Here is a 23,418-nt window from a genome sequence, read left to right as displayed (position 1 = left end):
TCGATACAACACCAGCAAGGATCTAGTCAGGAGAAAACAACCTGGATAAGCGACGTAAAACAAGTTAAAGTGTGATAATAGGAGCGTGGTGCCTACAGGCAGTGCAGAAGTAGTAAGATTTTTTACTTTCTTACTGTCAAGTGCAAAGGTGTCCAGTGAAGATCTGGTTTTTAGTCTTTAGTCTGTTAAAGACTGAGAGAGACTCTGCAGATCTAACAGAGTTTGGTAACCCGTTCCACTACCGGGGAACCACAGAGGAGAAGATTCCAGCTATGGACCAGGCCAGTAATGGATCAGGCGGCTTTTGTTAGCCGGCCGTAGTGAGTGGGAGGGAGTGTAGACCTGAATGACAGAGTTCAGGTAGGAGTTTGGTCATATGTGTTGTCACAGCATCCCTCTGTGTCTGTGTTCAGGTGTCGGTGTTCGGTTATGGTGCCGACAAACTGGGGAACTGGCATCATTACTGGGAGGAGAATCGCTACGCCGGAGCCTTCAGGAAAACCGGCGTCCACAGCGCCGACTTTGAGACGGAGGTAATCCACCGACTCGCCAAGGAAGGTAAGATCAGCCTCCACCTGTGACAAAACCACTGACCTGCTGACCGATTGTAGACCACCGATCTGCTGACTGATGGATGGACTTACAGACCAGCCAACCAGGAGTCTGGCTGTCAAATGACACTTAACCAAATCTGAGCCAGCTCTGGACCCTGTGTGCCTTATTTTTGGGGGGATGTGGACCCAATCAGACCCCTGTACTTCTTCTATATCAAACACTAGGTCTGCCTTAAGTCAGACATCCAAATATGCTGGATCGAGGATGCTGTTGGACCGAGACGTTTTAAATACCTGGATTACCTGTGGAGGCAGCTGTGGAGCTGAACATACTGCATAGGATCAGATTTCCTCCTCTGCACACTTCAGTTGGGTGTTTTTCGGAGCCTCGACCAACCGTCCTGCCGTCTGCGACTGCTGGGACCGACCACAATAACCTTTGCTCTGAGCGGGAAACAACCACAGACTTTTCATATCTTTTTTTATCTGATTTTATAGACATTTTACAGGGATAACCTCTTTATTTTTATTAAAGCACTTTGTCCTGAAGAAGAAATGGTGGGAAGATGCCATATTGTTGATCGCTGTCCAACCATGTTAGAAGACTTCTTGCATTTCATATTGTTTGTAATCCATCCATTTATTTCAGCTGAACTTTATCCGTCCTGATCGAGATGATCCTGACAGACTGGAATCAGGACGTTTTTCTTTCACGTCTATTTTTGGAAGCCAGTGATGCTTCCTGTCGACCATATATGGACCTGGAGGAAGAGTGAGAGGAGCCTGTGTTTGGTTCTTGGCCTGTGTTTGAGTGTTTCCATGATGATTCAACAGTCTGCACGTGGGATGATTATCGGTAAATTGATTACTAGGCATTCATTACTTAAGAGATTAAAATAAATGAACCAATAGCGCAGCACCAGATGGAGGCTCTGACTGTTTAAAATAAAAGACTGCAGCTTAAGATTGCAGCAACTAGTGATATTCTTGACTGGCAATCAACAGGCTGATCTATCAATAATTGGTTATTGATAACACAAGCTGAATACAGTAAATATTATCCCATAAGCTAATATTGCTATTATAAAATCATTAGCAGCTCAGTTATATGTGTGTCTGAGCTAGTATTCAAGTGTCTTGTATATATGGGCTATGAAGCGTCACAGAAGTCTTTGTCATGGTGCCCATTGCTAGTTAAACTCCCACAATGCTTTCTACCCACAAAGAGTGATTTTTCTGTAGTCTGAGTGACTGTCTCCTCTGATTGCTAAAATGTTTAACAGTAAAAAGCTCCATCCAACGGAAAAAACAGGTTCTAGAGATAATCTACAGGGGTATCCCTAAGGTCTGGACACATAGGAAATCTCATTAACTATCATTTTTTGCCTCCATTGATTAAATATGGCTTTCACGAAAGAAGAAAGAGTTGAACTGGTATTTCTCGGTGACCGTGAAGGATGGACATATCGAAAGTTGGGGTTCGGGTTAAGGTTAAGGTTGGAGTTGAGTTGAGTTGAGGTGAGGGTTAGGGTTGGGGTTAGGGAAGTGATTTTTTTGGGGCTGGCATATATTCTAGTCATGACCAATTCTTTAGTTTCGGCTGATACGTTTGATCGTCCAGAATGGGGTTTGTCCATGACACTGCCTGTTTCTTTAAACTTTTTAACCACCTTCACCACTGTGGAAAAGCCAAGTGGAATCCTCCTTGGATGCATCAAATTCATCTGCGATCTTTCGATATGTCCATCCTTCATGACCACTGAGAAGTACCAGTTCAACTCTTTCTTCCTTCGACACTTTAGGGACACCCTGTACAACACTTTATCTGACATAACTTTAATCGGTTAAATTATTAATGGAAATTAATCAGTCACACCCCTAGTAGGGGACATGAGGAGGCGGCTAGTTCCGTGTTGGCAGGCGGAGAGCATTTTGAGGTTTAGCTAGGAATGGGCCACCATGACAAAGACTTCTGTGACACTTAATGACCTCCAACCAGAGCTCAAGTTCTCAATACAAGTCGGAGTTTACTTGGAGAGCATTCCTATTGTGAAATGGTTGATGTAATCAAGACATTTTTGCTGCTAAAGCCACCTTTTTGTGGCCAAAACAGCTTCAGCATATGGAATAATGTCTGCTGTACATCATTCACATTAATAATTTATGACTTTGTAACTCTGCCAAGTATCGGTTATGGAAATGTAAAATTTGCAGCTCTAGTCTGCAGGCTGACAGCTCACAGGAACAATTTGTTCTAAAGGAATCATGATTTATTGAGACATGTTTTTTTCTAATCAGTTGTGTTGGTCCAGTAGCCAATAATATTTACGGTAAGCAGTGAAGCCAGACTGATATGAGTCACTAAGTGAAGCTGCAGACTGTTGAACTTCATGGACAGATGTGATGCGTTCCTCTGCACCACAGACAAACATGAAGGAGACCGTGTACGACTTCAACTCAAGATTTATTTAACAAAACTTATCATACAATCAGTAACATCACCGGTGTGTGCCATGAACGGATGAGTGGAAGATGTAGTGCAATTTTACTCACAGTCCAACCAAAAATAACCATTTCAACGGAGAGAGACTGAAGAGTCCAGCAGGTGGGAGCTGGGAGGTGACACGCCTGTACTGTGAATGTTCAAAAACTGTTGCTGATTGTCAATCACGGTCATCTGAATGTTAGTAGCTTCGTTTACTCTGAGAGGAGTTTCAGGGCGCTTTCATACCAAGTTTGTTTGAGTCAAAAACCTGAAATCTACTGTTGATCTTGAGCGCTAATATGATGAACAATCAGCTGTTGTTGGCTGTATGTGCAACATATGAGTAGTCAGCATCAGTTATATCAACATCAGGACTTGTGTTACTCGTGTTTGTGACACTGCCAGCTGGACATGAGTAATTCCCAACCTTTCACAGGGCAAACAGCAGCTGGACGATCCGACCTGGTGACCACAGGAGGTCTGCAGCTACCACCAAGAGAACAAACAGCAGTCTAACAGTTTTCTTCAACATTCATGGAGTTGTTACCATGAATTCGTCCCTCAGAGTTGGACTGTCAACGCAGAGTTCAACTGTAAAGTCCTGAGATGTCTGACGGAAAACATTTGGAGCTAAACACTTGACATGTTGGTACTCCAAAGTCTCTCAGCTTGGTGAAAACCAGCAGGTTTTTTTGGCCACAACAGCACAATCGTCGCTTTCCTCCCGTCTTACTCACCAGATTTGTCTCCCAGTGACGACGACTTCTTCCCCCAAAGGAAATTCTGGTTTAAATCCCACCATTTTGACACAGTTTATGAGATTCAGTTCATCACAGGTGGTGCTTGATGCACTTACCAAACAGGATATTCAGGGAGGGTTGCAGGAGCACTGGGAGCAGAGTTTCACTGTACCAGGACACTTACTCCAACAGGGATGGAAGTTAAATTCAAACTAGGTACAGTTTTTGCTTTTTATAGGCACGATCTCATGATCACACCCTGCATATTTGCTTTTATCTGTGTATTTATGCATAAAAGGTGTGATCAAAAAGTTTCAAGACTGTGCCTGTAAGAAGTAAACACCATACCTGATTTCTATTTGGCCGCCATCCACATGAAAGTAGTGTCCTTGTGCAGTGATGCTCTGTTGCTAGTGCTCCTGCAACACTTGTAATGCTCCCTGGAATCAGTGATGAGCTGAATCTCTTGAACTCTGTCAAAACAGCAACTCTTAAACTTCAAGTTTTTTGGGGGGTAGATGACTAAAGTCACAGGGAGACAAATCTGGTAAGTCGAGCAGATGGAGAGCAACGATTGTGGTGAGTGTTGTGTTAGATGCTTTTGTTCCACAGTTCAAGTCCTTTAAATGTTCTTCGTCAGACTCCTCAGGACGTTACAGTAGAACCATCAGTTGACAGTCCGACTGTGAAAAACAAGTTCATGGTGTACCAGCATTTTGAAAACAACAGCGAGCAGAAACTACAGCTCTCCTACTGTTAGACTGCTGTTTGTTCTCTGGATGGGAGCTGTTGACCCTCCTCTGGATACCGGTGATGATTCTCCACAAGAAGATTGGATCATTTCGTGCTGTTGATGTCACAAACTTTGACATGATGCTGCTTCTGTAAGCCCATGGTGAAATCGTAAACCTGGAAGTGGTCACAAAAACACATCCTGCCTCGTGAAAGCTACTGCTAACAACGAATCAGCGCTTTCTGATCACACCTCGTAGCCTTAAACTCAAAACCATTAGACTCTACAAACCATAAAACAGTGCAGTAACGTTTGAGAAAGAACATAAAAAGAACTTTCATGAATTTTGTGCTGCACATGGATGTTTAATATAATCGACGTGGGCATAATTAACATTCAACTAGTTAATTTGTTAATTCAAGACATTTCTTCGCTTTTAAAAGTTAGCAAGGACGGCAATTAACATTTTTCTTGTAGTTCTCGTTACCACAATGAACCCTGATGTTTACATTGTGCAAATTTTAAAAGGAAAATATGTGTAAATTTTACTTTCAATTGTGGAATTTAACATTGTAATTCATCCCTGATCTGCCCCCTAGTGGATGTGAGATATTTATTCATCCACATGAACAACATCCTCAGAATTGCAGTTTTTAAAGTGTACACTTAGTAAAGTCTTGTGTTAGCTCTTTAACCTCACTGTTCTGCTTGTAGGTTTCTTAACTCGACCATTTTCTTTATGAAAATGCCACAAATGTGCAGTTTTCCAGTTGGATTCCAACATATTTGTCTGAAGATGCTTAGCTGAGGTTTCCTGAGGGCTGCAATACAAAGCAAGATTAACGTGTTAGCAGCTATTTTGAGCCTTAAGTCTAAGTTTTCAGTGTCATAAAGGTGCCTTTAATTAACCAGCTAGATCACCATGGTAACTGAGATTCTGTTCAGAGTTTTAAATTTAAATAATCTGTCTTTCACCAGTTCTTTATCTGGGGTTTTAGGTTTTCATTATCCAAAGAACCCGGATATGTTGAACTTGCTTCATGGTGCATCCCTCTGCTTGATTTAGGTACAGGATCAGTAAAAGTGCTGATAAGACTGAATGTTTGGTCTCCTGACAGACGTGTCGGTGTGAAACCGCCCTGAAACCGACTCAATCTGCTTCAAACAAACTTCATGTTTCAGTGCTTCACTCAGTTGTTAAAGTGAAAGAAGTTGCTGCACTGTTGGGAAAAGGGGGTTTCAAACACAAAGAGCAGTTTGTTTGAAGCACACCGAGGAGCTATAGATGATCATAAATGCTGAAATATCATCTGGAGGCTGCTGCTCTGTCAGGTGGGCTGCGTTCAAAACCACCGACTACAGCTGCAGAACCAAAATGTAGAACGCAAAATCTGCAGTTTGTAAAAATACCTGGATGTTGAACTGATTCTAGAAACGTCTCCAGTTTACCTCATTCACTTTGTCTCAACACTTCATAACAACTTTGCTGAAGTGACATGACTATATGGACTTTTACCACCAGAAGATTTCTTGGCTGGCTTGAGTTTTAGATTTTTATTATAGGCAGAGGTATAACTAAATTTTACTTTAAAAGGTAACCTTATCATTGTGACTGATGCTGGTAGTATCAGTCAGCAACTCTGATTAAAAAGCACCCAGATTAATGTTATGTTTCAAGGCAGAAATACCAGGAGAACTACCTTAAACTCACGATTTATAACAGTTATGTGACAAAACTCCTGAGAATCTGATCCTATTTCCAATCATTTGTCATCCACATTTTTAACTTCTCCTGGACTTTTCAAGAAAAATTGGATGCGACAAAAAACAGAAACCATCTAAATCTGCCATAAAATACTGCAAAATAACACAATATAAGAGTACTGCATACTACAATGGCACACAGTAGTATGACAAGCTGCCTGCTTTGGTCGCTAGTATGCAATCGGTGGTTTTGAACACAGCCTTGGTCTCATAAATCCAACTGCTGAGCTGGCAGAAGCTTCGGTTTAATATAAAACATCTGCTGCTTGTTTTGAACGTCGTCATTCGCTGCTGAGTTTAACACTTTGTAGCTTTGTTCAAGAAAACCTCCTGCCAGCTAAACAAAGTAATTATCTTGTTCACAAGGAGCTCCGATGTCCCGTAAAGCGGAGTTCAGGCTCTAAATGACAGAGCAGCGGCCCCGAGCTTGATTCAACGTCTGGCTGAAAGGGTTTGAAAGCTGTTGTAAACACATTTGCTTCTTCACGCTTCACTTTATTGTGCCTTTAAATCCAAAGTTGTGCTCATCAGATTCCCTGCAGTGTGGAAAACGTGGAGTTTGTTCTCTGCAGATTTAAATCAGCTGCTTGTGATTCCACCGTAAATATGTCTAGATTTAGAACCGAGCGCCGACCAAACCAGACGTGTGAGATGTGCGTTCAGTTAATGTAGCTTTAATTCAGTTTATCATTGTGTTCACACCCAGACTCTGATGAATACGGAAACCTGCGAGGGTCAAAACGAAGGTTTAGATTTGCTTTCACTCGCTGTATGTTTCACCAGGTGTGTTGATCCAGCTGCAGCAAACAGTTTAAAGAAACAACCAGCAGATACAGAAAACACAAAGATGAGACACTTGATGATAAATGGTGCTTTAGTACTAATTATTAGACCACCTGCTGCTTTCTTTGTAAAAGGCTTAAAAAATAAGGATTTTAGTGATTACTTATTGTTCCAATAATTGCCATAGATTTAAATGATTAAAAACATATTACCCGATAAAGCAGAAAACATGCATGTCAGTAAATGTAGATCAGCTTTAGTACCCGGTTGTTCCACTAGCCTTATTGTTTAAGACTGTAGAGACTGCGAAGGAAAAATTCCTCCTAACTTTTTAAATTATCTTCCAACAGGCAGACGCTGTAGGCAACAGATATGCCAGGACTTTCTGCTTTGGTTGAGGTTAGAAATTACGTCCTCGACCTACGGCGTTCTGTGGTTATGTCGCCATCTTCCATAAATTTATTAAGGAAGTCTTCTTCCATCATTCCGACGTAGCGCGTTTGCGATGTTAAAACAAATTTCGCGTGGGAACTAGTTGGCGAGTGGATTGGATGAATACGTCACCACTCGCCGCTATACGAGGAAAACGGCTTTGTTTATATTCGCCGGTTGTACGCCACATTGGATTGTGCTACATTCACTTTCTTTTGTCTTTTTTTAAAACTTTTTGTCCTCCATCATGGCTCCCAAGTGTTTCTATGTCCTAGATTATGATTTTACCACTGTGTTAGTGTAGGTGAGTGACATAAGTACTTATGTACCTATGTGAGTTCCGACTTACGGAGAAAATTGCATTACGTCGTGCAGTAGGAACGGAATTGTGACGCAAGTCCAGACCCCCCTATATTTGTCTATTCTGACATGACAAAGAAGACGAATTGTCTCCATATTGGTCTGTAATCTAAATATGACCTTCTTCCAACTACAATATTTACCCAAAGATCAAAGAGAATCCTCAGAACTGAAGCTGGCGTTGCTTGCATGAACTGCTGTTCTGTCGGTGTCACTTCTCCTGATATCAGTGAACATTACTAACCTAAGTCCTCTCAGTCTCCAGTGTGTCTCTGTCTGCCTCACCGTCCCTGAACTTCCACAACAGAGACCAGAGGTAGCGAACTTATGTCATTTTCGTGTTGGCCAGCAGAGAGCATTGTGGAAGTTCAGCTACGAAAGTGCAACCATGACAACGGCTCCTGTGACACTTAATGACCTCCAACCACAGCTCATGATTAGTTGCACTAAATCGCGCCACCTTAGTGGTATTTCAAGACTGGAACCAATGAATTGTGCTACATAGGTGCTTTATGTCATGTTGCAGAGGCTGGAAAAAATGTTTCTATCATGTGACTGTAACAAGGACATGAACAATCGATTATTGATTACTAAAGCTGCTGATTCCAACTATCGGTTTAAGGAAACTAGTGAAAATTTGCATCTTTATTCAGCGCTGATCATTTAGTTTGATTTGAGAAGCTGCACATGTGACATCAACAGATAATCCAAACTGAATTTTTACACAAAAACAAGAAGATCTTTAACCTTCTAACTGGTCTGGAATCCGCAAAACGCCATCTTTTACAACCTGAAGAAGAAAACGCAGAATAGTTCCACCAAGAACCACAGAAGAAGAGACAGAAAGGTGGTCTGATAATTGTTTATAAAGCCGTTTGTCCAGATGTTGCTGTTTAAATCTGCAGATTAGTTTGTGGTGCCTTTAACTCGAAGTACTTGAGTGTTTCATTGAAGACCTGCAGGTTTAAACAGCAGCTAAAGTCCAAAAAACAACCAAACGTCAAAGATCGACCTTTTAAAATCAACAAATGCAACATTTGTGTTTCTGTATCTGCAGATTGTTTCTATAAACTGTGTTCTAACTGGACTGAACCAACACACCGGCTGTTCTTATGAAGCAGAATAAAGATAAAACTTCAAGAAAACAAGAAAACAGCAACAATCCTTAAAAAAATCCTGGCTTCGACCTTTTATCGGTTTCTGTGAATCGGAGTCTCGATGTGAGTTTCTCTTAACAACCTGCTGACCATCGGTTCATTCATAGATGCCAAACAGATGGCAGAGAACATGAACCTACCGCTGTCACTTTGAATGCAATAATAATAAAGAAATCAAAATATCTGAAAACTGAACTCCAGAAGTTTTGTTTTTTGTTTCCTCCTAGAAAAGTCGTACAAACTCCGGAGGCAAAAGTTCGGAGACTTCTTATAACAAGATATTTTTCAGTTTACAAGTTTGAGCGGGTTTTAACAAGAAACTTTACTTTGTAGGGAAAAAAAAGAAGCTTCTTGATCAGCTGATGTCACTTTTTAATAAGAATTATTTGTTCCTTTAACAAGATTTACTGGCAAAAGGTATTTTATTGTAAAGAGATGTGTTGCTACAACCAGGATTGTACATCAGTAGTTATTTTGTGTACTCTGTGCAGGTTTACTGAAGTATTTTTGCTGCTTTTAAGATCAATACACAGTAAAAACCAAAGTTACATGATCAATTCCTGCAGTTTTTGAGAGTAAAAGTACAAAAGATGCAGCAGAGGAGTAAAATTAAGGATGTCTGAGCTATTTTTTACCTTAAGATGTCACATTTTTGCTCAAAGTTAAAAAAAAAAAACCACTCCGTATATTTTAACTCATTTCCTTTCTATTTTTATCTGATTAAAATGTACTTGAGTTTACTTTTTCCCCTTACCTCTGATATTTTAAGTTTCTTGTTGAATCTTTTGGTTTTGTAGTTGAGAGAAAAATATCTTGTTATTGTGTGAGAAACATTTAAAAAGACACCGAGGATCGTTATTCCTGACCTGCCGCTTTACTCGCTGAGGTGTTGGGATTTTCTCGGGACTTTGAAGGCAGCTGGAAGCGTCGGATGGTTCCTGATTCAGACGTCTGCTGAAGCTCATGGATCTGAAACGTCTTCAGTTCACCTGAAAGTTACAGCTTTGGTCTTCGGCGTCTCAGAATTCTTTGTGCTCTGGTGGGTTTAAAGTTTCTGGTCCTGCACCGATGAAGAGGAAAAGTCCGAAGAGCAGCAGCAGCGACTCCGTAAATAAATTAAAATCAATAAATTAAAGGTACAAGTGGATTGCTGTGTGTGTTGTCCATGTGCTTAATAAAATACCCTTTTTGACTTTAAATGAATAAATAAAAAGGAACCGGAAAGGTCAACGGTAACGTTTCCATGGCAACAGAAGGCATGAAGGCGCCCGGAACATGGTCACGTGACACGGCATGTGTCTGGAGGGTGGATCAGGATCGTACCGTCGGCAGCTGCAGGTTCTGGTCCAGGATCAGATCTGTCAGTCCGACAGCAGCTGGACGAAGGAGGACGGAAACAAACCTCTCTGGTCGGGTTCGTCCTCGATGCATCCGTGCTGCATTCAAACACAAACATGTTCATGGTTTAATAACATTACTGAACATTTAGGGAAACCTAACACTTAGAAGTTGATTTGAAGACTTGCTGGTCAGTCTAAAAGGCCTCTAACCTTAAAAAAAAAACAAAACACCAAAATGAGTGAATTTATCAGATACAAATTGTAAAAGCAAACAATTGTCAGATTTTCTACTTTCTGACATTCCTTGAACTACTCATCTGTCATGTGATCTTGTAATTTTGAGTCTCATCCATCTATCTATAGTCTATAATCTATCTAGTCTATAGTCTATTTATAGTCTATCTATCTATCTCTATCCATCCATCCATTTATGCTAATCTAATTAACCAGAAGGAATCCCATTGAGATTAAGAACCTCTTTTTCCAGGGAGTCCTGGCCAAGATAGACAGCAGCAAAAACAAAACAGGGTTACAAAGTTACACAGTTAGAATAAAACACAAAAAAGGACTCAATGAAATTAACTTGGTTAGTTTCTGGTCTTTCTGCAACGTGCAGAAAAAATGATGTCATTTTGGTAATTTCTTTAAAAAATTAAATGCCGTTCACACCCACCGGTGAGTTCTGGGGTTCTATGTCTTAATTAAAAGATATTTAATTATTAGTCAATCTAAATACTGTCTGATTGAGTAACCACTGCGGCTCAGTGGACGGCAGAGTTTCCTGTGAGAGCACCAATCAGAGAGCAGGACACTGATACATACCCACCAATCACTGTCCTCCTGCCCCAGCACCACCAGAACCTGACCTTCAGAGAAGCTCAGCTCGTCGTGGTGGTCGGCCTGACAGTCGTACAGAGCCTGAGCCCTCCGACTGGCTGATCCCCGAGGCTGACGGACACGATTAAACAAATAAACATAAACATCTTCAAGAGAAGATGAGTAAATCGATTTAAACAAACTGGACGCTACTTTAATGAATTAGTTTAGATCAAATTCTTAAACGTGAATAATTTCTGGCTTCTTTTCTCACCAATGACCTGCGAGGAAGCGGCTGGGGGGCAGGGCCTCTGCTGTCAAATTCAAAGCTCTGAGAGCGCGGATTGGTTGGGGAGCCGTTGGGCGGGGCTTTGCTGGAAGGGTGCAGGAAGTGCGAGGAGCTACAGTCGCTCTCCGCCCGCCGGAAACCTCAAAAGAAAACAAATTCAGAACTGATTCATGGGAAAATGTCAAATTATTTCCAACCTGGAAGGACCAGAGCTGCTACATCAAAAACAGGTTTTATACAGGAACTAAAACACATCACTAAAATATATATTATATACAGATAAATTAAATATTTAACTTACCAAAATCAGTCCAATAAAACAAAGAGATGAGATGAAGTTGAAGTGGTGAGTTTATGTCCTGATGGTTTCATAAACACACCATGCAAATAAACTTGGCTGAACACTGGGACTAATTCAGTGATTTTATTTTAAATATGTAATTTTACCCTGATTATTTTGTTAATAAATGACTACAAATATTTGTGAACATGTGATTAATATTTGTGATACATACACTGTTTTAAGGTTACATGAGTAGTCGACCTGCATATGAACCTTATTGTTCTAATTAATTAAAGTATATATTTACTTTTTTTAAATGAATAATTATATTTTTAGTTTGTTCTTTTCATCATAACTTCAGAGTTGCTATAATTTAAACTATAAAGGAATTTAAATGTGAAAACAGCAGCTGCTTTTAAATATCTAAATTTTAAATCAGATTTGGTTTGGCAGGATTTTCATCACAACTTTTGACTTCTTGTCTTTATTTCTACAGAACAGAAAATAAAGAAAACCTCCCCTATAAGAATGTTTTTCCAGACCTTTGATTGGTCCTGAATATTTAAAGCGACATTTATTTGCTTTACAAGAAAAGTTAAATAGAGGGAAAAATAAAATCTGCAGCTGGAAATGTAATGAAAACTTTTAGAATAAAATATCACAACAGTAATAATAAATATGCAGACTACTGGCTCAATTAATTGATTATTTGGTCTGTAAAATGCCAAATAATGATAAAAACAAAGGTTAATCCCAGTTTCTTTTTTGTTTTTTTTCCATCTATTTCCTGCTATTCGAGCAAATTCTTACATCGGAGAAGCTTCATGTCACATTTTGAGTATTTTTGCTGTATTTTGACCATCACTTCTTCTCTTTATCAATAAAAATCATCAAAATCTTGTATTAACAAATAAAATTGAAAATATAATGACAGTTTCTAGTCTTAGAGGCTGTTTGTGGACAGTAAACGTACCTCTATCTGGTCGTTCAGTCAGAGAACTGAGAGGAGACGATGGACTGTAGGAACAGAAACAAAGAGAACAGAGTTTTATTGTCTGATGAAGTTTTAAATTGAAACACTGACCTGTAATTCAGCTTCTGTCCACCAGAGGTCAGTAAATCTGACAGCAGCTGAAGAAAAACTGCTTTATCTTCTTTACAAGAACAAACTCCAGATTTTTACTCAATATCTGTTTTTTTCTTCCATCTAATCACGTTATAATTTTTTCAGTAAATCGTAAAAATAACAAAAACAAGATTTACTGCTGCAGAAGGCTAGAGATTGCTAATTATTGCCCAAAACAGTTCAGATTATGCATGTAATCATCTTTTTGCATTTAAAAAAATGATTGAAAAACTATAGTCATTTACATTAGAATATTTTAATACATCTGTCACAGATTAAAGAAGCAATATAGGTTTGATAAACACAATTAGAGCCATTTAAAAAAAATCTGGCATAAAATATAATAAATAAATTACCACTTTGCCATTTTGGCCACTAAAATAAAACAAAAATAAAACAAAATAAAATAATAAAATGAATGAAATAAAATAACAAAGAAAATAAAATAATAAATAAAATAACAAAATAAATAAATAAATAAAATAATAAATAAAATCTGAACAAAATGTATTCATTAAAATTAAATTGATAATGAAAAAACAAATAGTGTCAGTTAAAGCTACTTCACTGTTTGTATAGTTTGAATCCAGCCTCAGATACTCACACACACTTCTTGAAGGAGGACTCGGGGCCACTGTAGATCCTGGGGCTGGTCGGCATCCCATAATCTGCAGAAAGACGTGGGAGTTAAAAACCGCGTCGCCCTGACAGATTAATCACACACCGTCTCGCTCCTTACCCAGCCTGCTGGACTCAGAGCAGCTTCTCTTGTTGCGGGCGGCGATGGGAGGCGGAGGAGTCGTCTTCCTGTTGGTCGTCAGGTTGAAAAAGACCTCGCCCTCCTCCTCATCCTCCCTCAAACCCTCCCCTCCAGCCGGGGGAGGAGGAGGAGGAACGCTGGGAGCTGCAGGACGAACAACACTGAGTTTTATACGCAGATTAAATAGAACAACAGGTTTTTATTTGATGGTGTCTCAGAGTAAATCCTTGTTGTTTTCAACCTTGCTGCTGTTTAAGGCATCTTATGGTTTCATCATACTATTTATCAGAGCTAGAAATTGTAAAAACTGAAAGAATTGTTGGATTTTTCTGAACTTTCTTTCAGTTTCTCATCTGTGACGAGCTGTTCTGTCAGGAAAATGACCAAATCTGAGCTTAAAATAGTCATATTTCATCAAAACCATTTTATTTCATGTTATCTTTGAAAATTTGCCAAAAATGAACCATTTGCATTAACCAGATTCTGTAAAAAACAAAAAAATCTTCACTCTTATGCACAAGCAAGAAGCCATCAGTGTCTCAGCTGTGACCAACAGTCAGGTGATTAAAAAAAAAATCAGAGTTTTGGGGATGAACTGCAGGCAGTGTTTCCACAGAGCAGGGAGGAGACAACGATGTAAACTAAGAATGTAAATAGTTTAATATCTGCTGTATGTGGATCCTCCATTTGTTCCAGTGTTAGTAACACATCTTATTGTTTTGGGGGGGTTTTTTGTCTCGCTTGTGTTGTTTGTTCAGTTTTTTGTCGTTTCTTGCTTTTGTCATTTTTTGTCTCGTTTGTCCATTTTTTGGTGCTTTGTAAGTGTTCTTTTTTTTGTCTCTTTTTTGTTCTGTTTCGTGTCATTTGTCTAATTTTTTTGTCATTGTGTTTCTCGCTTTTGTGATTTTGTATCTCATTTTTGTAATATTTTGTCTTGATTTGTCTGACTTTGGTCATTTTGATCATAAAATGAAATCCTATGTCATTCAGTTCCAGATGACTAAATGGTTTGTGCCTTTGAAGATAAACTGTGATCTGGAAGTTGTAATGTGCAAATGATAAACTGAGGCATAATGTTGTTGAAATTGAACTTATTTTTCTTAAGAAATTTCACGGTTTCCTTAAATGTGAACATTTTTGCACTATAACAAAGGAAAAAATTGGAATTTTGGTTATTTTGGTTATTTATCAGTAAAATAATAATAATAATGCTGTAATTTCACTGATAATTTTACTAATTTCACTTGAGATTAAATTGGGCTGAATGTGGAACATGAAGTAAAATGAGTTTGACACCCCTGCAATAAGGGATTCATGAGACTCCAATACAGTAGAGGTAATTCCAGCTGTCTTTGTGTTTTAAAGGTTTTTATTAGCAGCACACGCTCATTTGTTGATGCTTTTATTTGAAAATCAGCTTTTATTTTGGAATTTCTGTCATAAAAGGACAAAAGCATCAAGTTGTGCCATTTTAAAATCATTTATATAAACTAAATTGACGTGGACGGGAGCTGACCTTTAACCCTGGGGGGCAGCGGGGGGGCGGGGGAGGATGGCGGTGGCGGTGGCGGGCTGGGGGCGGAGCCTGACGGGCGGCTGTGGAGCTCCATGGCCATGGCTAACCTCCGACCCACGCTGAGGAGGCCTCCAGCTGCTGGACCTGGAGCTGCTGAGGAGGACGGAGCCACTGAGGAGGAGGAGGAGGAGGTCTGACTGAAGCTGAAGGGCCGAGAGGAGAAGGAGAAGGAGGGAGTGAAGGAGGAAGAGGAGGAGGAGGAGGAGCGCTCCTTCTTCACTGGACCGTTCTGGAAAAACAGACCGAGAGATGTTAGTTTAACGAGGTTTGTTCCTGGTCTCCATCCAGCCCCAACTACAAGGAGGAGAAAACAAACTGGACACAAATGACTTCAAGAATCTGCTTTCTGCAAATAAATCAAATGTAAATCCATTATATTCTTTTGTTGCATTAAAACAAGATGCAAAAGGCACACAAAACTATCAAAATTAGACACAATTGAACAAAAAACAAGTAACAAAATGTTTACAAAGAGATGAAATTGTCAAAAACACAAAATAAAAACAAGACAGAAAATGACTACACACACACAAAACTACCAAACCAAAACAACAAAAACAAGAAACAAATGTTTGTTTAAATCATACCCAAAAACACACAAAACAAAAACAAGACAAAAAAATTGTCCCAAAGACACACATAACTAGCAAAACAAGACACAAAAACGTCAATAGATAGATAGATAGATAGATAGATAGATAGATAGATAGATAGATAGATAGATAGATAGATAGATAGATAGACAACATAAAATAACAAAAAGGCGGGTTAGTACCATTAACATTAAAGGTTAGTATATACTCTGAAAATCTTGCTGTACAATACTATACTATAAAAAAACACTTCTAATTTAAAAATCTACTGAATACTAAATGTAAATAAAATTCAATATACAGTGTTTACACATTTCAAGGCACGGTGATTTAAAGTGACTTTGAGTGATTTAAAGTGATTTTGACAGGTAGCAGGAAAACAGTTGTATCAAACTACCTAAAGTGCAAAGACATTCTATAATAATCACATTCACATCACACAAAAATGACACAAAACAACAAAAAACAAGAAGAATTATGACCAGAAAGAGACAAAATTGTCCCAAAGAGACACAAAATTAGAAAAATGAGACACAAAATGATCTAAACAACACAAAAAAACAACAAAAAGGAATAACAGAATGTAATAAAATTTACGATCAAGAACAAAACAGACACAAAACAACAAAAAATAGACTAAATAATAGAAAGTAGACTAAAAACTAAAAAATATGGACATGGATCCATATATTTACACTTACGTGAACTTTCTGTGGTCAGAATACCACCCCTGTCAGAAAGCTTTTTTCTTTTTGTAAAAGCAAATTATTCAAAATGTGTCCTGTACTGGAGCTGTTAAATTATTTAGATCTGCTGGAAACAACTTTGTCTGTGTTCTCACCACATTTCATGGCTGTGGGAGTTTAATTTCTGAAGATATTGAACCCTTAAAGTGACTTCATAAGTATAAAATTCTCAGATCTGAAAGCACAAAATTCAGCCAAATTCTTTCACAGAACTCAGTTTTGGTTCCAAACACCAAATAAACAAACTCAATAAAATCTGAAATAGTAGAAAAATATATTTCCTGGATTCTGTGTCACTGGACAGACTGACCCAGCTGTGCGTTGCCAAGGTTACCTTGTCTTCGAAGTCGTCGTCGCTGTCGTACAGGTCGTCATGGCGAAGCCTCCACTCGTACTCCACATGGACGTGGTGGTCCAGCTGGTTGGACTGGGCCTGCTGGAGCTGTGGATGAAAAACAACCAGCAGCTGGATTCATTTAAACTTTTTATTCTGGCTTTTAATTAACATTAATGAAGATTTTACCTGCTGCTATCTTACTATTTACTGATAAAATTATAGTTTTATTTGTTCTGTTGTACTATTGGTAAAAACGTGGATCAATAACCGGATCGATGGACTCACCAGCGCCTCACAGTGGTTGTGCTTCAACCTGCGACTCACATCCAGAGCAGTTTCTCCCAAATCGTTCTCTGAAACACAAACAGGTCAAACGTTAAGAGTCTTTGTGTCTGTTAGTGGCTATTAGTAATGAGTGTGTGTGTGTGTGTGTGTGTGTGTGTGTGTGTGTGTGTGTGTGTGTGTGTGTGTGTGTGTGTGTGTGTGTGTGTGTGTGTGTGTGTGTGTGTGTGTGTGTGTGTGTGTGTGTGTGTGTGTTTTACTGATGTGTGTGTGTGTGTGTGTGTGTGTATTATTGATATGTGTGTATTACTGATGTGTGTGTTGGCTCTGGCTCTCAGCAGCAGTTTCACACAGTCGCTCTTGTTGTGTAAACAACTGTAGTGCAGTGCAGTGTTTCCTGCTGACGTTGGAGTGTCCACGTTAGAGCTGCAAAACAAACACACACAGGTAAACAAACAGGCAAAGAAACAGGTAAACACACAGGTAAATAAGAGGTAAACAAATAGATAAACAAGAAGTAAACAAACAGGTAAATAAGAGGTGTACACCCTTACAGACTGGTATACACTGTAGCACACACGTAAACACACTGACCAGTTCTGAGCCAGGAAGTCCAGGATATGCAGCGATGTCCTGTCAGCCAATAGGACGGCTAGATGGAGCGCCGTCTCACCTTTCTCCTGTTGGCATGGAAACTGTTGAGTATGTGTGTGTGTGTGTGTGTGTGTGTGTGTGTGTGTGTATGTGTGGGTGTGTGTGTGTGTATACCTGTGTACATATACTTGTATGTCAATGTGAAAATATAACTGAGTGTATACTTAAAGGGTGAGTACCAGTATGTGTATATAGTGTATTTATACCTGTATGCATGTGTACGCCTGTATGTGTGTATACCTGTGCGTATATTTGTACCTGTGCTTGGATATATCTCTGTGTATACGTGTGCGTACGTGTGTGTATGGTATACTTGTGCCCGTAGGTATATGTACCTGTGTACATGTGTATGTGTATACCTGTGTGTGCAGTATATTTGTATCTGTTTTGTGTGTACTTGTGTATATCTGTACCTGTATATATCTGTGTGTGTATACCTGCATGTGTATATATTTCTACCTGTTTGTGTGTACACCTGTGTATACTACATCTGAGTACCTGTTTGTGTACATTTGTACCTGTATGTGTGTACATGTGTGCATATCCGTATGTGTGTATACGTTTGTGTACCTGTGTATATCTATATATTTATGTATATTTTAGGGATGTCAAATTATTGTGTTATTACGATTAATTAATTACAGTCACATTTAGCATGTTATGTTTTTTTTAGTCGCGTTAATCTAATTTTTAATCTTTAACTTTACTGTTACTGTATGCCAGTTGCCTTTTTATAAAATCCGTTTTTATGTGTTGGCTTACTTGTGCTTGACTTGTTGGGGGTGCAAAACAATGGTCAGTCACACCCTAAAGTGGACATTGATTGGCTGTCATTGTGTTTGGGCTTGTTTAGCATAAACTGCTCCCATTGAAGTTGGGAGGGTGAGGAGCAGAGAGATGTGAAAATGGAGGAGCATGTGAGAGTTGTTGGTCCCATGAATGGAAAATTTACATTTCAAAAACGCCTCGACGACACCATTGATAAAGGTAGAGTGATATCCATTCTTTGTAAGAAGGAGTTTGCTTACCACCGAAGTAGCTCAAGCTTAGCTTACCACATCAACGCAAAGCACCCAGTCGCGAGCTAGTGTTAGCAACAAAGGCGTTAGCAGTTTAGCGTGCCATAGCAAAGCTCTTCCCAAAACTAAACTTGAGGAGAACACCCCGTGTATGAGCAAGTCTGCGACAGACAGGCTGACGAATGTTCTTGCCAAGTGGATAGCGATGAACTGCAGGCCGATAAACATAGTGGAAGACGAGGGGTTAACAGAGGTGTTGCAAACTGCGTCCAATGACCCATCATACAAGCCACCAATGCAGGACTACAGTGACGAACAAAATCAGCAAGATGTACGACAGCGAAAAGAAAAAAAACTCCAGATTTTGTTGGAGGATTCACATCATTCGTTAAATAGCTGTGGCAACCACAGCTATTTGGGGGTGACCGGACACTTTATTGATGGTGAGTGGAACCTCAACTCATTTGCACTGACTGTCATGAAAACAGAAACCAGGCACTGCTGATAAATGCGTCAAACAGTTTCTCAAAGTGGCAAATGACTGCTGAATTGAAAACAATATATCCACCATCGGTACAGACAGCGCAGCAAACATGCTGGCTGCTATGAGAGCTCTTCCATACGAGCCATCGCCTGCAATGCTCACATTCTCCAGAGGAGCATCACGATCTGCCTCAATAGCAGCGGGTTTTCCGGTGTACGAGCAAAGTGCCGCAAGATTGTTGGCCATTTTAAACAAAGTCCTGCGAGTACCACGGAACTTAACCAACAACAAGTAGCACTTGGAAAAATGAGCAAGCAACTTATACAGGATGTACCGACCAGGTGGAATTCGACTCTCGCAATGGTCTCACGCCTCCTACGCAACCGAGAAGCTGTCCAGGCTACATTGGACCAACAGAACAACCACAGATTGGTTATTCCAACCAAAGCTGAGTGGGGAAAACTGCAGAGGCTGGAGGTCCTGCTTGAACCATGCAGGTAAGCCCAAATAAACACCTGTCCATTTTAATGAAACAAACTACTGTTACATGTGTAATACAAAAAATAATGAGCATTAGGCAGTTACTTTTAAGGGCAATTAAACTGGAAATCAATTACACTTTAAATATCCAGCTAAGTTTATTTTGCAAACCTATCCACCTGTGCAGGTATGTGACTGAGCTGCTGCGTGGTGAGGCCTACGTCTCTTGCTCTGTAGTGCTGCCTGCTTTTCGTCATCTGGACCGTGTCATGGACATCACTGATGATGATCCTGCCTCTACATGGTAAAGTTCAAGAATGCCTTCCAGAGGATCTAGCAGCACGGCGAGCTGATGCCAACGAAACATGGTGTAGGTGGCCACAGCACTGGATCCACGTTTTAAGGATTTGAAATATCTTCCAAGAGAAAAGAGAAAACAGGTAAAGACTATAAGGATAAGCTGGACTATTGAGTCCAATTCATCAAATCAGACTTTATTTATAGAACATTTCACACATAAGAAATGAAACACAAGGTGCTTCACAAAATAAAATAAAACAAAAAGTAAAATAAAATGGCTTACCGCACTTAGTATTAATGACATTTATTCATCCACTTGTCCATGTATGCATTCATTCATTCATTCATTCATTCATTCATTCATTCATTCAGGTGTGGACCAGTCTGGAGAACATGTTCCAAGCAGCAGAGCCCAGAAAAGCAGCTACTCTCCAGCCCTCCACAGAGGATGATGAACCAGCGCAGAAGAAGAGGAGGAGCTCTCTCCTACTGGGGTCTGACTCTGACTCAGAAGAAGATGGAATGGAGTCTGGAGAGCTGCTGTGCTACAGAGCAGAACCCAGCATCAGTACTGATGACTGTCCCCTGCAGTGGTGGTATGCTAACTCAAGAGCCTATGAACAGCTGTCAGCTCTAGCACGCAAGTACCTGGCCTCCCCGGCAACCTCCTTACCTTGTGAGAGCCTCGCAGGCCACATAAGTGCAAAAAAAAGGGCAGCCTTGCTCCCAGAAAATGTGACCAAGCTGGTCTGTCTCAGCGACTGGCTGAAGAGGAAATAAGAGGCATGAGGTCAGCATAGCTGCTATGTCCTCTGTAGCCTACTAGAAATTATTGCTTGTTATTTCAGCACTTTATTTTGTGATGATGAACAATATTATTTTGATGTGCTAACTTACAGCACTGTGATTGATGGGTCTGTTTTAGTTATTTTATATTATCGGAAGCAGAAGAAACGCAACAAGTTCTGTGTTCAATACTTGTATTGCTCAGATAAAGATAAGATAAGATAAAGATAAAGATAAAGTTCTTTATTTCTCCCCACTCCAGGGGAAATTTACATTGTTACAGCAGCTTTATTTACAATATATACAAGGGTGGCAAAATTTTTTAACAGAAAAAATAAAAATAAAGTTTAAAAGTGCAGAGATGTGCAGTGCAAGAATGTCAGTGCAAATTTTATGGTTTGGGGTGGTAATGATGTAGTCCAGTTTATGTTAACATCAGCCAGTGATGCTGATGTTGTAAAGTCTTATAGCAGATGGGATGAAGGACCTGCGATAGCGCTCTTTCTTGCAGGGTGGATGTCTCAGTCTGCTGCTGAAGGAGCTGCTTAAAGACCCCACAGTGTCATGCAGTGGGTGAGAGGGATTGTCCATGATGGATGTGAGCTTTGACAACATCCTCCTCTCACCCACCTCCTCTATGGAGTCCAGGGAACAGTCCAGGACAGAACCAGCCCTCCTGACCAGTCTGTTTAGTCTCTTTCTGTCCCTTTCAGTGCTCCCCGCTCCCCAGCAGACCACTGCATAGAAAATAGCAGACGCTACCACAGAGTCGTAGAATGTCCTAAGCAGAGTCCTGCACACTCCAAAGGACCTCAGTCTCCTCAGCAGGTGGAGACGACTTTGGCCCTTCTTGTACAGGACCTCTGTATTGTGTGTCCAGTCCAGTTTATTATTGAGGTGAACACCCAGGTATTTGTATGTGTCCACCATGTCAATGTCCAAACCCTGGATGTTCACCGGTGCAGTCCGGGGTGTCCTCCTCCTGCGGAAGTCCACGATCATCTCCTTCGTCTTACTGGCGTTGAGCTGCAGATGGTTTCGCTCACACCAGTCCACAAAGTCAGAGATGACCATCCTGTACTCCCGCTCGTCCCCTTCAGATACGCACCCAACAATGGCTGTATCATCGGAGAACTTCTGGAGGTGACAGCTCCCAGAGTTGTAGTGGAAGTCCGATGTGTACAGGGTGAAGAGAAAGGGGGAGAGCACTGTCCCCTGTGGGGCCCCCATGCTGCTGACTACCACATCAGACACACAGTCCTGAAGCCTCACGTACTGTGGTCTGTTGGTGAGGTAGTCGATGGTCCAAGCAGCCAGGTGACAGTCTACTCCCACTCCTTCAAGCTTCACCCTAAGCAGAGAAGGCTGGATGGTGTTGAAAGCACTGGAGAAGTCAAAGAACATGACCCTCACAGTGCTGCTGGGTTTCTCCAGGTGAGTCAGTGATCTGTGCAGCAGGTAGACCACTGCATCATCCACTCCAATGTTCGGTTGGTAGGCGAACTGCAGTGGATCCAGATACTGGCTCACCTGGGGACGGAGGTTCCTGAGGACGATCCTCTCCATGGTCTTCATCAGGTGAGAAGTGAGGGCCACAGGTCTGAAGTGGTTAGGCTCCCTGGGGTTCCTGGTCTTAGAGACAGGAACCAGGCAGGAAGTCTTCCATAACAGAGGAACCCTCTCCAGACTAAGGCTCAGGTTAAAGATGTGCAGCAGCACCTGACAGAGCTGGTCTGCACAGTCTCTAAGGAGTCTGGAGCTGATTCCATCAGGACCTGCAGCTTTCCTGGTCTTGATCTTTTTAAGTTCACTTCTCACCTGATCAGCTGTTATGGAGAGGCAGGGGGAGGGGTGATGGTGGTGGTGGGGGGTGAGACGAGGAGGGGTGATGGGGCTGTATGTGGAGTCCGGAGGTGGTAGAAGACGGGGATCGGAGGAGGGGTGCTGTTGGTGGTGTTGGTGGTAGAGAGCTGAGGTGTGAAGAAGGAGCTGGCTGGTCGGTGCTTTGATGAGAGGGGGGAGGAGTGGGAGCAGAGTCGAATCTGTTAAAGAACAGATTCAGCTCATTGGCCCACTCCTGGCCTCCTGCTGCAGCTCCCCTCTCATGGCCTCTGCTGTAACCAGAGATGGATCTCAGGTCTCTCCAGACCTCCCTTGTGTTATTGTCCTGCAGGTGAGATTCCATCTTGGTCCTGTAGCTGGCCTTGTCCGCCTTGATCTTCTTCTTTATCTCCTTCTGCACCCTCCTCAGCTCCTCTTTGTCCCCAGATCCAAAGACCCTCCTCTTCTCCTTCAGCAGGGCCTTCAGTTCCAGGGACACCCAGGGTTTGCTGTTAGAGAAACACCGTACTTTCCTGGTCGGTACGATGTTCTCTGCACAGAAGTTGATATAGTCCGTAACAGTGTCTGTCAGTGCATCAATGTCCTCCCCGTGTGGACCACACAGCACATCCCAGTCTGTGGTCTCAAAGCAGTCCTGCAGCGCCTCAGTGGCCTCGTCAGACCACTTCTTCACATACCTGGTGGTGGGGGGTTGTTT

The 23,418-nt window shown here is 40.9% G+C and overlaps 2 protein-coding genes across 2 annotated transcripts in view; one reads left to right on the top strand and one right to left on the bottom strand.

Moving 5' to 3' along the window:
- The window catches only part of st3gal8 (ST3 beta-galactoside alpha-2,3-sialyltransferase 8), a 50,843-nt gene extending 41,640 nt beyond the window's left edge, over positions 1-9,203 (top strand). The window contains exon 9 of the mRNA XM_055010697.1: positions 414-9,203. Coding sequence (XP_054866672.1) covers positions 414-581 — 168 coding nt within the window. The 3' untranslated portion in view covers positions 582-9,203. The remainder of the gene's footprint in view (positions 1-413) is intronic.
- The window catches only part of unm_sa1614 (un-named sa1614), a 52,419-nt gene continuing 32,000 nt past the window's right edge, over positions 3,000-23,418 (bottom strand). Inside the window, exons 18-28 of the mRNA XM_023287446.3 lie at positions 17,751-17,836; positions 17,467-17,582; positions 17,160-17,227; positions 16,872-16,979; positions 15,139-15,427; positions 13,602-13,766; positions 13,467-13,530; positions 12,710-12,753; positions 11,439-11,593; positions 11,171-11,296; positions 3,000-10,444 (exon numbers count right to left, since the gene is read on the bottom strand). Coding sequence (XP_023143214.1) covers positions 10,370-10,444; positions 11,171-11,296; positions 11,439-11,593; positions 12,710-12,753; positions 13,467-13,530; positions 13,602-13,766; positions 15,139-15,427; positions 16,872-16,979; positions 17,160-17,227; positions 17,467-17,582; positions 17,751-17,836 — 1,296 coding nt within the window. The 3' untranslated portion in view covers positions 3,000-10,369. The remainder of the gene's footprint in view (positions 10,445-11,170; positions 11,297-11,438; positions 11,594-12,709; positions 12,754-13,466; positions 13,531-13,601; positions 13,767-15,138; positions 15,428-16,871; positions 16,980-17,159; positions 17,228-17,466; positions 17,583-17,750; positions 17,837-23,418) is intronic.

This window comes from Amphiprion ocellaris, chromosome 5 (genome assembly GCF_022539595.1).
Source record: "Amphiprion ocellaris isolate individual 3 ecotype Okinawa chromosome 5, ASM2253959v1, whole genome shotgun sequence".
Classification (NCBI taxonomy): domain Eukaryota; kingdom Metazoa; phylum Chordata; class Actinopteri; family Pomacentridae; genus Amphiprion; species Amphiprion ocellaris.
This window is presented reverse-complemented; position numbering and strand designations above follow the sequence as displayed.